The sequence below is a fragment of the Protopterus annectens genome, chromosome 9.part0, assembly GCF_019279795.1.
Source record: "Protopterus annectens isolate FY-2018-M chromosome 9.part0, PAN1.0, whole genome shotgun sequence".
Taxonomy (NCBI): Eukaryota; Metazoa; Chordata; order Ceratodontiformes; family Protopteridae; genus Protopterus; species Protopterus annectens.
This window is the reverse complement of record NC_056743.1, coordinates 782,311,301-782,324,377: the sequence shown is the minus strand read 5'-3', so window position 1 is coordinate 782,324,377 and position 13,077 is coordinate 782,311,301. Positions and strand designations below refer to the sequence as shown.

Sequence of the window (13,077 nt, the reverse complement as noted above, 5' to 3'; positions counted from 1 at the left end):
GAAGTTCTATTGAACGAAAGTGCTTAACTGTCTAATAAAAAAGTGGTTTTCTATTTCCATTGCCTGGTGCTGTGGTGTATTTTTGGTGTTACAAGAGGAGGTGTTTTTTTCTTTACAAGTTCTCTTCTAACTTTTCCAAATTGTTTAACACTACTGTTTAATACTTGAGAATGGGGGGTATTAAGTTTATATGCACAGTGCATTACACTGACACTTTGAAGCAGATTATAATATTCCTGTGTATCTTCATAAAAGAGATATTTTACACTGCATTTGTTCCACTATTTGAAATTTAACCAGTACCATGAACTGAATCATATGCTTCAGGGTGGGAGTTACAAAGGGATTTACTCCCTAAAACCTGGTGATCCCTTCATAACTACCACCCTTCAGTGGCATTTTAGCTATATTAATGTGTCTCCTAGGTTATGGCAGAAAATGGTCACCCTATTGGACTGTGCACACACATGGTAAAATAAACAAACAAGGAAATGCACATTTGTTGACCTGTAAAGCACATCCATACGTTTACCTGAACATGGCAATTAGAAGGTTTAGCAGTAGAATATTGGTAACTAGTAGAAAGATAACCAGTAGAAGAATCACCAGCCAGTTGGCATAGATGTTGGCACATGGTGGCAGTTCCCCATTAATCAGTTCTACTGGGTCATTGGTGCAGTTCCTTCTACCAATACGAGCAGCTGAAAAGGCAAACATGGAAAAAAAAGAGAAACCATCTTATTCAAGAGTCATGTAGTCTCATATACTAAATCTTATATACACTCAATCAAACAATAAATATATACATAAATACACATTTTTCTTATTTAGCAATAATTAAAAGTTGTTTGGCTGGAATAGATGGGGTTAGAATATATTGCCTTTATTATAAACATGCCAGAAAGTGAGAACAGATGGACACAGTAAATGGAACAGGTCTTGTCAGAATGCTTCTTTTTTTCCTCTTTTACTGTAGAAATTCCTTTATTGTTTAGTGGATATAACATGTGGGTTCTATCCCTGCAGCAGGTGGGTGGATTGCTGATGCAACATAAGGGGGTGAAGCACTCCGCAGTGTTTTGTCCTTCAGATGAGATGTTAAACTGACTCCATCTGCTTGAGGTGATGGGTAGCTCATAAGGATGTAAAAGATCCCATGGCACTTATTACATTCCCCTGATGCCCTGGCCATAAGTTCCCCTAGTAGTATACCAACCCAGGTCTCCCTGTAAAAGAGGCCGCTAGTCAAGTGGGACTAACCTTGCCAGGAAAGGATTACTAGAATAAAATAAATGTCATTCTAAAGGATGAGGGTATAGTTGTGTGAGGGCACTCTCATACTTGAGTTTGAATAATTCAATCACTGCTGTCGATCATTCATAATTTGCTAGAGTCAGGTATCAGTCTTCAGACAGCGCCTCACATTCCTGCATGAGGCATGATGTTGCCTCCCCCTTCAAGAACACCAGATGGAGAGTCAGTTGTACAGGAAAGAGTAACATGCGAGCTCCCTACTGAAATGTTGGGACTTAAAATGCCAATTCTCAAACATCCAGAAGAACAGCAAATATTGAACACTGCTATTCTTTAAACTTCTTCTTTCCTCTTGCACCCTCACGACCTTATACGTATGAATTCTGACATCACCATACGCCAGAGAGAATGCAATATTCCAAGAAATGGCAATCTCAGACTTAGTAATTGTAAGTCTGGATTTTCTTCAGTTCTGTCTCCACCTTATGGGACTTACTCATACAGGTCCCAATATTTAACATGGTTACCTAATTGGTGCACTGTTTGCTTATGTATTCATTCATTGAGCAAGGAGTTACCAATAAAGGTATCTGTATCCCTTACTTCAATAATGAGGATGTCAAGAAAAAAAAAGTAAAAAAAAAACTGCAACTGAGAAATTAAAAAGACCAGTCGTAACCTGTACCCTAAAATAACCTCAATGTACACAGACACTACACATATACAGTATATCAATTACTCCACTGGGGACCTCAAATGAAATGGAGTACCATAAGTGTGTCTATATATAAACAAAGTTAGCAAGGCAGCCCATTCCACTAAAAATGTCGAAAAGCACAAACTACTTAAATTATTCATACAGTAGTGTAGGAAAGAGAGGAGAAGCTGGTTGGCAATCCTACTGTAGCAATGATTCAGGTATGTAAACATCTCATTATGGTGACTAACATCACATGGATCTACATAATGATAATTGTTGCACTGCATTCACAAATGACGGGGTAAGTATCAGGTAGTAAGGAAGGGAACCTGATCCCAGACTTGGCCACAGGACTGCTGCAAAAACAAAACCACTGTTTGTTGTAGACCAAATAATCAGTTTGTAATGTCTGTAAAAAGCAGTGAATAGAAATCCATGTGGCAGCCACACAGATGCTTTATGCTGAGTCCAGAAGAAGAAGGTTGTAAGAGTGGCAGCTGCCTTTGTGGTGTTGCACTGTAGTGGCCAATATGTGCCTTCCCATGAAAGCCATAACAAAACAAGATACATTTAGCTAACACTGTTAGAGTCTGTTAGGATACTGGACTATCCTGTCCTAGCATGAAAGAGACAAAAATGCAAACAGATTTTCTAAAGTCTTTAGACCCATTAGTAGAACATCTAAGATTTTATCTGTAAACATGATTTGTAAGTAGTAACTTCTTTGGTTTGTTGGAGTGATGATAGTAAGCTAGATGGAATGACTCAAGGCGAGGCTTGGAACCACCCTATGCATGAAACAATTATTGGTTTCGAGTGTAACCCTGCCCTTATGGAAGGCAGCGTAACGTTCACTGTACATCAAGATGTGTGCCTCTTTGATACTTGTGGTTGATGTGACGGCTGCTGGAGCAAGACGTTAAGATGAGCAGAGCTAGCAGTCTCACAGGAAGTAAGAGTGAGTAGCTTAGTCACAAAGTTCAAATCCCAAGGAAGAGAAAGAGATCTCTTTATGGACAAGAGTGGAGTCAGGATTTATGGAACTGTATCCAAATATCCATTTGCTCCAACATAGTGCTCACATCACCACAGTTGAGAGATGGTTATTAAAAGACTTCAGACTACAGTTTGTTGCAGCCTGTCGTTTCTCTGCTGTGGAATTTGCTGTTGGTGTTTGTATTAGTTTCTGAGAGAGATGTAATCAATGTTTACTTGGTTTGAGCTGTGAGTGACATGTTAAGGGAAGCAGTGCTCTGTTGTGGGAGCAACGGTGGACCTAAGTAACTGCAAATGCCTCCACAAAGTAGTAAGAAAGGGGTTGTGCATGTATGTGCAAGAAAGGAAGGAAAAGGAGATGGGTGGAGTTTAGTCCAGGTTGCATTTGTTGAGGGAAAGGGTATAGTTGAAAAGGGTTAAGATAGTTAGAAGGATGATGAGTAGAAGTAGGAATGTGGGGAGAGCTGCTTGCTGCATGGAAGAAGAGCATCTTAAATATGAGTTTAGTTTAGGAGCGATAACATTACAGCTGTAGAAAAACACACACTGACATACCAGCTGTTGGGACAGATGGGCTAATGCTTACATTCAGTACTAACTAGGTAATGCAAAACAAAGCCCATCATCTACAGTGCCCAGTGACAAAAAGGCATGAATCTAGAGCAACATAACTGGCACTCATATGTACAAAGTATACCACCTTATACTATCAGCAGTTATGAGAATCAATACTTACTTGTTCTGCTGTGTGAATGCAACATAGTAGAATGGAGGAATGCAAAAAGATGGTGGTGAATGGGTGAGTAAAGTACAAGTTGCAGTGAAAGAGAAATAGCAAGAAGCGCAATCCTCTGAAGGCATGTTAGTTTTAAAGGATAACAGATGTGCTTATAACAGTAGTGTAATATGAAGAAACATGGCAGGAGCACCAGTAAGTCCAAACCACAGTGTGAGCTGAGGCAATCAATCTGTGCATGTACAGACTCATAATACCTGTCAAACTGGCATCTGACAGGTAAGGAGTGTTGGCCTCCACTACCTAAAGCAAAAATAGAAAAGCTGGATTAGATATTCCTCTTACAATGGGGGGCTTCTGTGGCACGATGGCACAGCCAGGTGATGCAGCACATGTAAAATGTCTGTGCAGTACTGCTCACACTAGGTTTTGGCTGTAACACACAGCAGGCAAACAGCACACTACATGCAGGTGCTATGAGCACCCCGCTAATTGTGCAGCACAGCAGCAAAAGGTGTAGCACTTGTGTGGAACAGCAGATGTAAGGTACAGCGGTTTACAGAGAGGTCTGCAAAACCTGGTGTACATATTGCATCTTCTAAGGGGGTCAAGTCAGTGTGCAGATGACTTTAAACCTGTGAGGGTGGAAGGCCACTCTGCTTCCTGTTTCTGTTGGAAGATATTTGGTCTAAGTTGAGGCAGTAAGGGTTCTAAGCAGCTCTTGGCAGAGATCATCTGAAGATCCTCTCTGGAATGGGAGGAGGAGGCAAGCATACTGTCACTTCTAGATCAAGCCTGTTGTTCTTTCAAAGATTACATCTTAAATTTCTACCTTTTTACCTGCTTACTGCTTGGGTTGTGGGTGAGTTATGAATGTAAAGATTTGTCTTTTTCCTCCTTGCTTTTACCAAAGCTTTGGGGATAACGGAGACTGGAGCAAACATCATGAGAAATTCTTATCTTATATCAGCTACAAAATTTTTAGTCTCTTCAGCCATGAAGCCATTTGTTTACTTCTACTTATTTTGTTTTGCCACTGTCTAATTTAAATAAGCATAACTCAAACAACTCCCATTCTATTAAAGATTGTCTAAAGATGTAAAACAACCTTTTGTTTTTGTATAAAGAAAAGTACTTGAGAACACTTTTTTTATACAAAAACAAAATGTTGTTTCCCTCCTATTTACAAATAATGACTAAATGTACTCAGCTGTGTTTATGGCATGAATATTCATGAGCACATAGGTGATGCATTTGTCACTTTGTGTTCCAGGTGTATTTATACTGGATTAGCATAGGCAAATAATTGCAAATTAGCTATGTAATTACCAGACTGTTAAATTAACAGTTTGGCAAAAAAAAAAAAAAAAAAATGCAAAATTTTATTGGGTAAGAAGGGGATGGTGAAGCAGCAAAAATGAAGAATCAGTTAAACTAGTTAGCTTCCTCAAGTGGGTAATGAATTGTGTACCTTAGAATTTCCAGGAATACAGCCACTGGGGGATGCAAAAACCAGTGTATTTCTTCATGCTGGTCCCAAGCCCGGATAAATAGGGAGAATTACGTCAGAAAGAGCATCAGGTGTAAACGTTTTGACAGATCAAATATGTTGACAACAATACAGATTTCCATATCGGATTGGTTGAGACCCGGGTTAACAAAGACTGCCTCCAGTAATGTTAGCTAACAGGGGGCTGGTGGAAATTGGACTACTGTTGGCCGAAGGAGAAGAAGAGGGAGAAGGCATGCCCAGAGGCAGGAGGACAGGAGAGGAGGAAAGCTAGGAGTGTGGAAGTGAGGTTAGGAACTTTTAATGTTGGCAGTATGACTGGTAAAGGGAGACAGCTAGTTGATATGATGGAGAGAAGAAAGGTTGACATATTGTGCATGTAAAAGATAAGATGGAATGAGAGTAAGGCCAAGTGTATCAGAGGTGCGTTCAAATTGTTCTACCATGGTGTGGATGGGAGGAAAAATGGGGTAGGGGTTATCCTGAAGGAATAGTATGGCAAGAGTGATGGTGTGATGATGAATGTTAGTGCATATGCTCCACAAGTTGGGTGTGCAATGTATAAGAAAGAAAAAGTTTGGAGCAAGTTGGATGAAGTGGTGGAGACTGAAGAAGTGGTACCCAAGGGTGAGAAAGTGGTGATTGGAGTGGATTTCAAAGGGCATGTTGGTGAAGGGAACAGAGGGGATGGGTAGGTATGGTGTTAAGGAGAGGAATGCAGGTCAAATGGTAGTAGATTTTGCAAAAAGGATGGACATGGCTGTGGTGAATATATATTTTAAGAGGAGGGAGGAGCATAGGGTGACATAAAATAGTGGAGGAAGATGCACACAGGTGGATTATATCCTATGCAGAAGGGCCAGTCTGAAAAGATTGGAGACTGTAAAATGGTGACAGGGGAAAGCATAGATAGGCAGCATATGATTGTGGTTTGTAGGATGATGTTGCTGATCAAGAAGATGAGGAGGAGAGTGACTGCAGTGCCAAGGAACAAATGGTGGAAGTTGAAAAAGGATAACTGTAAGGTGGAGGTCAGGGAAGAGTTAAGACAGGCACTGGGTGGCAGTGACAAGTTACCAGATAGCTGGGCAGCCACAGCAGAAGTGGTAAGGGAGACAGCAAGATAGGTGCTTGGTTTAACATCTGGACAGAGGAAGGAGGACAAGGAGACCTAGTGGTGGAATGAGGAAGTACAGGAGAGTATACAGAGGAATAGGTTGGTGAAGAATAAGTGGGATTGTCAGAAACGTGCAGAAAGTAGACAGGAGTACAAGAAGATGAGGCGTATGGTGAACAGAAGGCATATACCAAGTTGTATGAAACGCTAGACACTAAGGAGGGAGAAAAGGACCTGTACTGACTGGCTAGACAGAGAGACCAAGCAAAGATGCGCAGCAAGTTAGGGTGATAAAGGATAATCAGGGAAACTTGCTCACAAGCAAGGAGTGTGTGTTGAGCAGATAGAAAGAGTACTTTAAGGGGCTGATGAAGGAAGAGAATGAAAGGCAGAGAAGGTTGGATGATGTGAGGATAGTGAATCAGGAAGTGCAATGGATTAGCAAGGAGGTAAGGACAGCTATGAAGAGGATGAAGAATGGAAAGGCTGTTGGTCCAGATGACATACCTGTGGCAGCATGGAGGTGTTTAGGAAAGATGGCAGTGGGGTTTTTAACCATGCAGAGCTGTAGTAACTACAGAGGGGTAAAACTGATCAGCCACAGCATAAAGTTAAGGGAAAGAGTAGTGGAAGCTAGGTTAAGAAGGGAGGTGATGATTAGTGATCAGCAGTATGGTTTCATGCCAGGAAAGTGCACTACAGATGCGATGTTTACTCTGAGGATGTTGATGCAGAAGTATAGAGAAGGTCAGAAGGAGTTGCATTGTGTCTTTGTGGACTTAGAGAAAGCATATGACAGGGTGCCTAGAGAAGAGTTGTGGCATTATATGAGGAAGGCTGGAGTAGCAGAGAAGTATGCAAGTGTGGTACAAGACATGCATAAGTGCAGTGTGACAGTGATGAGGTCTGCGGCAGGAGTGATGGATGCATTAAAGGTGGAGGTGGAATTACATCAAGGATCAGCTCTGAGCCCTTTCTTAATTTGCAATGGTGATGAACAGGTTGACAGATGAAATCAGACAGGAGTCCCCATGGACTGCAATGTTTGCAGATGATATTGTGATTTGTAGTGAGAGTAAGGAACAGGTTGAAGAGACCATGGAGAGGTGGAAATATGCTCTAGAGAGGAGAGGAATGAAGGTCAGCAGGACTAAGACAGAATATAAAGGTGCTTGGTTTGAATGAGAGCGAGGACAGATGAATAGTGAGGCTGCAGGGAGTAGAGCTGGTGAAGGTGGATGAATTTAAATACTTGGGTTCACCAATTCAGAGTAACAGTGAGTGTATAAGAGTGGTGAAGAAGAAAGTGCAGGTAGGGTAGAGTAGGTGGAGAAAATTGTCAGGAGTGATTTCTCATAGATGGGTACCAGTAAGAGTGAAAGGGAAGGTCTACAAGATGGTAGTGAGACCAGCTATGTTGTATGGGTTGGATACGGTGGCACTGATAAAAAGACAGGAGTTAGAGCTGAAGGTGGCAGAGTTAAAGATGTTAAGATTTGCACAGGGTGTGACAAGGATGGACAGGATTAGAAATGAGTATATTAGAGGGTCAAGCTCAGGTTGGATGGATTGAAGACAAAGCCAGAGAGGCGAGATTATGTTGGTTTGGACATGTGCTGAGGACGGATGATGGGTATATTGGGAAAAGGATGCTAAGGATGGAGCTGCCAGGTAAGAGGAAAAGAGGAAGGCCTAAGATAAGGTTTTTGCATATGGTGAGAGAGGACATGGTTGTTGTGATAGAGCAAGGTGCAAACGAAAGGCAGAAATGGAAACAGATGATATGCTGCGGCGGCCCCTAACGGAAACTGCCAAAAGAAAAAGAAGAAAATTTGCCAGGAATAATGCATTGCATACATCATGTCAAAACCACTTAGGATTGTGTTGGTGTAAGATCTGTTGCCTCTGACAGTATTTTTCCATGTGTAATAGTATGTTAAATTTATTATGAAGTTGTTCAAACTTAAAACACTTAGAAGCTCTGTATTGCTAGTACTGTGTACAAAATAAATACTATAGATTATAGTCTTTAAGGGAGAATTTCCCTCTCATAAGAACACTTTTTGAATTTTTTTTCTAAGACTATAATTAGCTGTTCCCCCAACATTTTGAAATAAATAACTAAGCAAGAGCACCACTATCAGTGACAAGTGACAGATGCCGAAAAGGATATGAACTGCTCATGAATCTTTGCCTAGAAGTGACTGACAGACTCATGAAAATGGTAAGCATTCTCCTTGTTGGCAAAAATGGAAGTAGAAATGGCATAGTTGATTGGTGCTTTACAGCCAAATTTCCTTATGTCATCAGCCGCTAGTGAGATAATTTCATACCTGGCTGACCACTAACTCTGGCCAGAATAATGAGTGATGATAAAGAAGAAACTCTAGACCCATTGCTTAAACCTGCAAACTAAATTTAATGTAAGCACTGTATAAAATGATAAGTGTTTTGTCTTATAGTAATTTCAAGACTTGGTCACATAACAGATGACAGCAGTTAATAATCTTATATAACTTTTCAGATCACGACTGCCAAGCTTTCAAAAGTTTAAAGAACTATTACCCCTTTTTATCACAAAAGACTTTAAAGACTAAATTCAAATTAAAAACATTATTGCACAATTCCCTAATTAAGCACACATATAAAGGTACAAAAATGCAAAAAATTAAAAAAGTACATTCTGCTTACTTATATCAACAGTTGTTAACTTAAAAAAGATTATCTCAAAAGTGCTTTTAGCTTCAATAGACAAGAAATAGAAGATAATTCATTAAGTCCTGGCCAGCTACCAGCATTCAAAAACAGCTGCCAGTAAAGTTCCCTTTTCTACAACAGTAATGACCATGGTCTCCCTCTCACATTAGGGGGTCCATTTTTCAAAACAGTAAACTTAAAATCCTGTCCTGGGAACTTATGTATATGATTAAACACAGCACTAGTATTCTTAACATTTTCGTATATCATAAATATGTTCATAAATTCTTTCCTTCAGCTTATGCTCCGTTTTCCCTATACAGTATCCTTGACATTTTTGGCGTAATGCAACGTAAACTATGCCTGCGGTATCACAATTATATTTCTGGTCTACTGAAGCTAAAAGCACTTTTTAGATCATCTTAAGTTAACAACTGTCGATATAAATAAGTGAAATGTGACTTTTTTTTGCATTTTTGTATATATGTATGTTTAATTAGGGAATTGTGCAATAATATTTTTAACTGGAAGTTAGTCTTTAAAGGTTTTGTGATCAAAAGAAGCAATATTTCTTTAAACTTTTGAGAGCTTGTCTTTGGGGGCTTAGCAGTCATGTGATCTGAAAAGTTATACAAGATTTTTAACTGCTATGGTCTATTATCTGATGAAGTCTTCAAATTATTATAGGACAAAAGCGCTTATCCTTTTATACAGTGTGTATATCAAATTTAGTTTGCGGTTTTAAGTAAAGGATCTTGCATTTCTTCTGTATTAATAGTTTGATCCTGTGTACGTTCAATGTGTTCAGAATAATGAGTGGTTATGCTTGATTCATTATTGCCACACTACAGCAGTAATACTTGTGATGACAACCACGACAGCTTTCAGCATCAGCTGCTCAGTTGGTCGAACCCTCACATTTGATACTGAGATTAGAAGGCCGTGGGTTCCAAAGTCACATGAAGCAAACAGATGCCTATTCAGCTACTTAATTCTGACACTGCTGTACACTGCAAAGGGGCTTCTGTGCTCCTGAGGTACATTCTCTTAGCTGAGTCATTCATTTAAGGTTTCATCTGTTTAGGTGGTAAAGAACTGCTCAATGAAGGAAAGGGAAGTGTCTTTCATGGCCTTGCCAAATTCTTTAGCTTATAAACCACCCTGGGTCTTTCCTGTGGTATTTACCTAGTTAGTAAGATACAATAATTAAATAAACAAATGCCAAAATTATTATAGGAAATTCTTTCTTCTTTACAGTATATTTTCTTTTCAGTTTATTATGTAACTGCCTGTTTCCTTAATTAAACCTCATCAAGGACAACAAAATTAATGATTCCATAAAGAAATTAACAAGACTGTCAGTGATGCATAACACAAATATTCAATGGGTTGATGACAAAAATATTTTTCAAACATTTTCAGTTTCATACTTACTGTTTTAACTCAGAACCCCGTGAAGTCCAACTTTGTCCAGAAGAATCAAACACACTGAGTGTGGGTAGAAACGTGGAACTGCATCCACTCAAATTTCATTTTACTAGGTTTTTAACTTCACTTTTTAATAACTTCTGCTCTTGACAAGGTTATTGCAAGTCTGTGACTATCACAATTAGAGGAAGGAATGCTACTGGATTTCCTGGTAGCCCTGTTCCACATGTAGCAGATTTACGTGAATGTGACTGAATTTGTTGTTTGCTTAATTCAACCATGCGTCAATTCACAGTGTGTGTATGTTGGTTCAACACAGCTCCAGAATACAGAATGATGTATTTTGCAGCTAAGTGCAGAAAACAGTTTTCTGACTACCAACAAGGTTGGTGTCTTGTTTTGGTCATAGTTTGCTTCTTACTTATAAGCATACATTCATAACTCTGATCATAGATTTCAACCTCTTATCTGCTGAATCGGAGACAAATCCAGAAATAATCTGGGAAAAATCAAGGACAGATTTTAAAATATTAGTACTATTAACTTTAGACGTTGGCAGAATAAGAGAATGTGCATTAACATGCATTTTCTGAAGTAGAAGAAATCTATAAATGTAATAACTGTCATTATTTATGAGGTATAAAACACAACATTTTCTCCCCAAATCACCAGTCTTCGTAAGGAGAGAGAGACAGCAAAATTTTGAGCCAAAATCAGGGATGCCCCTGAAAATTAGGCACATACCTCTCAACTGCCCAGATTTTTACCTCATATTTTTGGCCTGTTCCTCATGGAATTTGAGTTTTTTTCGCAAATCAGTGGACTGAAGTCATTAAATAATGATAGACATTTGAGTTTTATTATATTCTTCAGAAAATACACATTAATGCAAATCCTGTTATTCTATCATCTTTCTAAGTTTTTAAGACTAACATTTAAAAATCTATACCCATTCTTGGGCCTTTGTTCCCCAATTATTTTAGGCTTTGTCCAGATTTCCTGTGCTAAGAGGTATATAAGTATGCTGCTGATGCAAAAATGAATATATAAGTAGCTGAAAAGATAACATCATTGCTTATGCAATGTTGCCACCTGCTGGTGAGGTACATTCTACTCAAGACCTAGGTCTTGTTCAGCATGGTGTTTTATGTGTAGAGCAAAACTGCAGTTTTGAAAAAGCTTCATCCTACAGTTGTCATTTTTAAACATGTTGTGTATAAACTGACATATCACCGACCATCAACTGCAGATTATTTATCTCAAACTGAAAACTCTGAGCTGTTATTTCTGTGATAGAATTAGCACAAAACTGTGTGTGTAACATGTTGCTATTTGATTGCTCATCTCCCTGCATACATTCTCTATCATCCTATCCATATAAATTTTTATCTAGGATAAAAATGCTTATTTTTAATAGTGTCTGACTTCCTGGTATATCATGTACCATGGTATATATCTCTGTGCCACTATGTTTAATGTAAGATTCTTCTTTTACAACTTTATGCATTTGCCAACCGTGTAAATACCAGGTGCATTAGCTGGTTAAGGAACTTGTTCAATAGTCACAAAGCTTGCAAGTTGAAACTGCCAGAATCAAACCACATACTCCAAGATAAAGCTTTTTAACTTGAAATGTCCACTTGTGCAGTGGTCAGCTGCACTGGTTTCTATATAGACTCTTTCTCTTGAGATACAATGATTTCATGATTGCTTTTAATAAAGTAATATAGCTGCAGGGACAGACTCATTCCAACTTTGGTTATGAGGTTGTCTCTCCTCCACAGTAAAAGCAAATTCATATTCCACTTTGGGGAGCTATGTTCATCTCATAGGAAAATCTGACCAAAAATATGGTGGACAGTCATCCAAACTTCTCACAGTCCTAACCTCAAAGTTGTTTTCCTCTGACATTTGTAATGGTTTCTGCGTAGTATGTGAACAAAGTACTGTGCATTTCATTTTACTTGTTTTTTTTTAAACTTGTTTCTTAGTGGTGCTGGTGTCCCATAGTCCTACTGGAAATGAGAGGAGTTATGACATTCTGTATGTAAATTGTAGGCTGACTGGCTGACCCGATGTACCTACTTTTCAAGAGCCATTGTCCAGATTTTCAACATTTGCAGGTTGAGATTTATGGAGTATAATCATTATGCAAATAAGTCTACTCCAGCCAAATATTCATGAATTGCACAATTCACCTCTGTCATGCTAGAAAGGTCAGGTGTCTATATGTACTTGCATGTGCACCTGTGAAGTGCAGTGCATATATATGAGAATGTCGATGACCCTGGCAGTTATGACTGTATTTATTACCACCTTCTTAGCACAGGTTGTGGCTGAAAAGGGTCTGTGCACATGTTGACTTACCCAGTTAAAAATGCAATTAATAAACAAGCAAGCAAATATATACATAAATACATTCATACATACACACACACACAAATTATACCTATTGTAAACCACTACCCCTTCTGTGTCAGCACCTTTCCTGTTGATTGTGTGACTCTCCTTCCAAACCTGAGGTGGTGACCAGTTTCTAGTAATTTAAAGAGTTACATCTTTGGTTCCTCTGCCTTCCCCTTACATCTTTCCCCATCTATATTTCTGGCAAATAAAAAAAAGAAAAAACTGCAAAAGGG

The 13,077-nt window shown here is 39.0% G+C and overlaps 1 protein-coding gene across 3 annotated transcripts in view; it reads right to left on the bottom strand.

The window, feature by feature from the left end:
• LOC122811523 (transient receptor potential cation channel subfamily M member 4-like) overlaps positions 1 to 13,077 on the bottom strand; it is a 1,266,622-nt gene that overhangs the window by 113,993 nt on the left and 1,139,552 nt on the right. For all 3 annotated transcript variants that reach the window (XM_044083407.1, XM_044083409.1, XM_044083408.1), the window contains one exon: positions 533 to 701. In XM_044083407.1, coding sequence (XP_043939342.1) covers positions 533 to 701 — 169 coding nt within the window. The remainder of the gene's footprint in view (positions 1 to 532; positions 702 to 13,077) is intronic.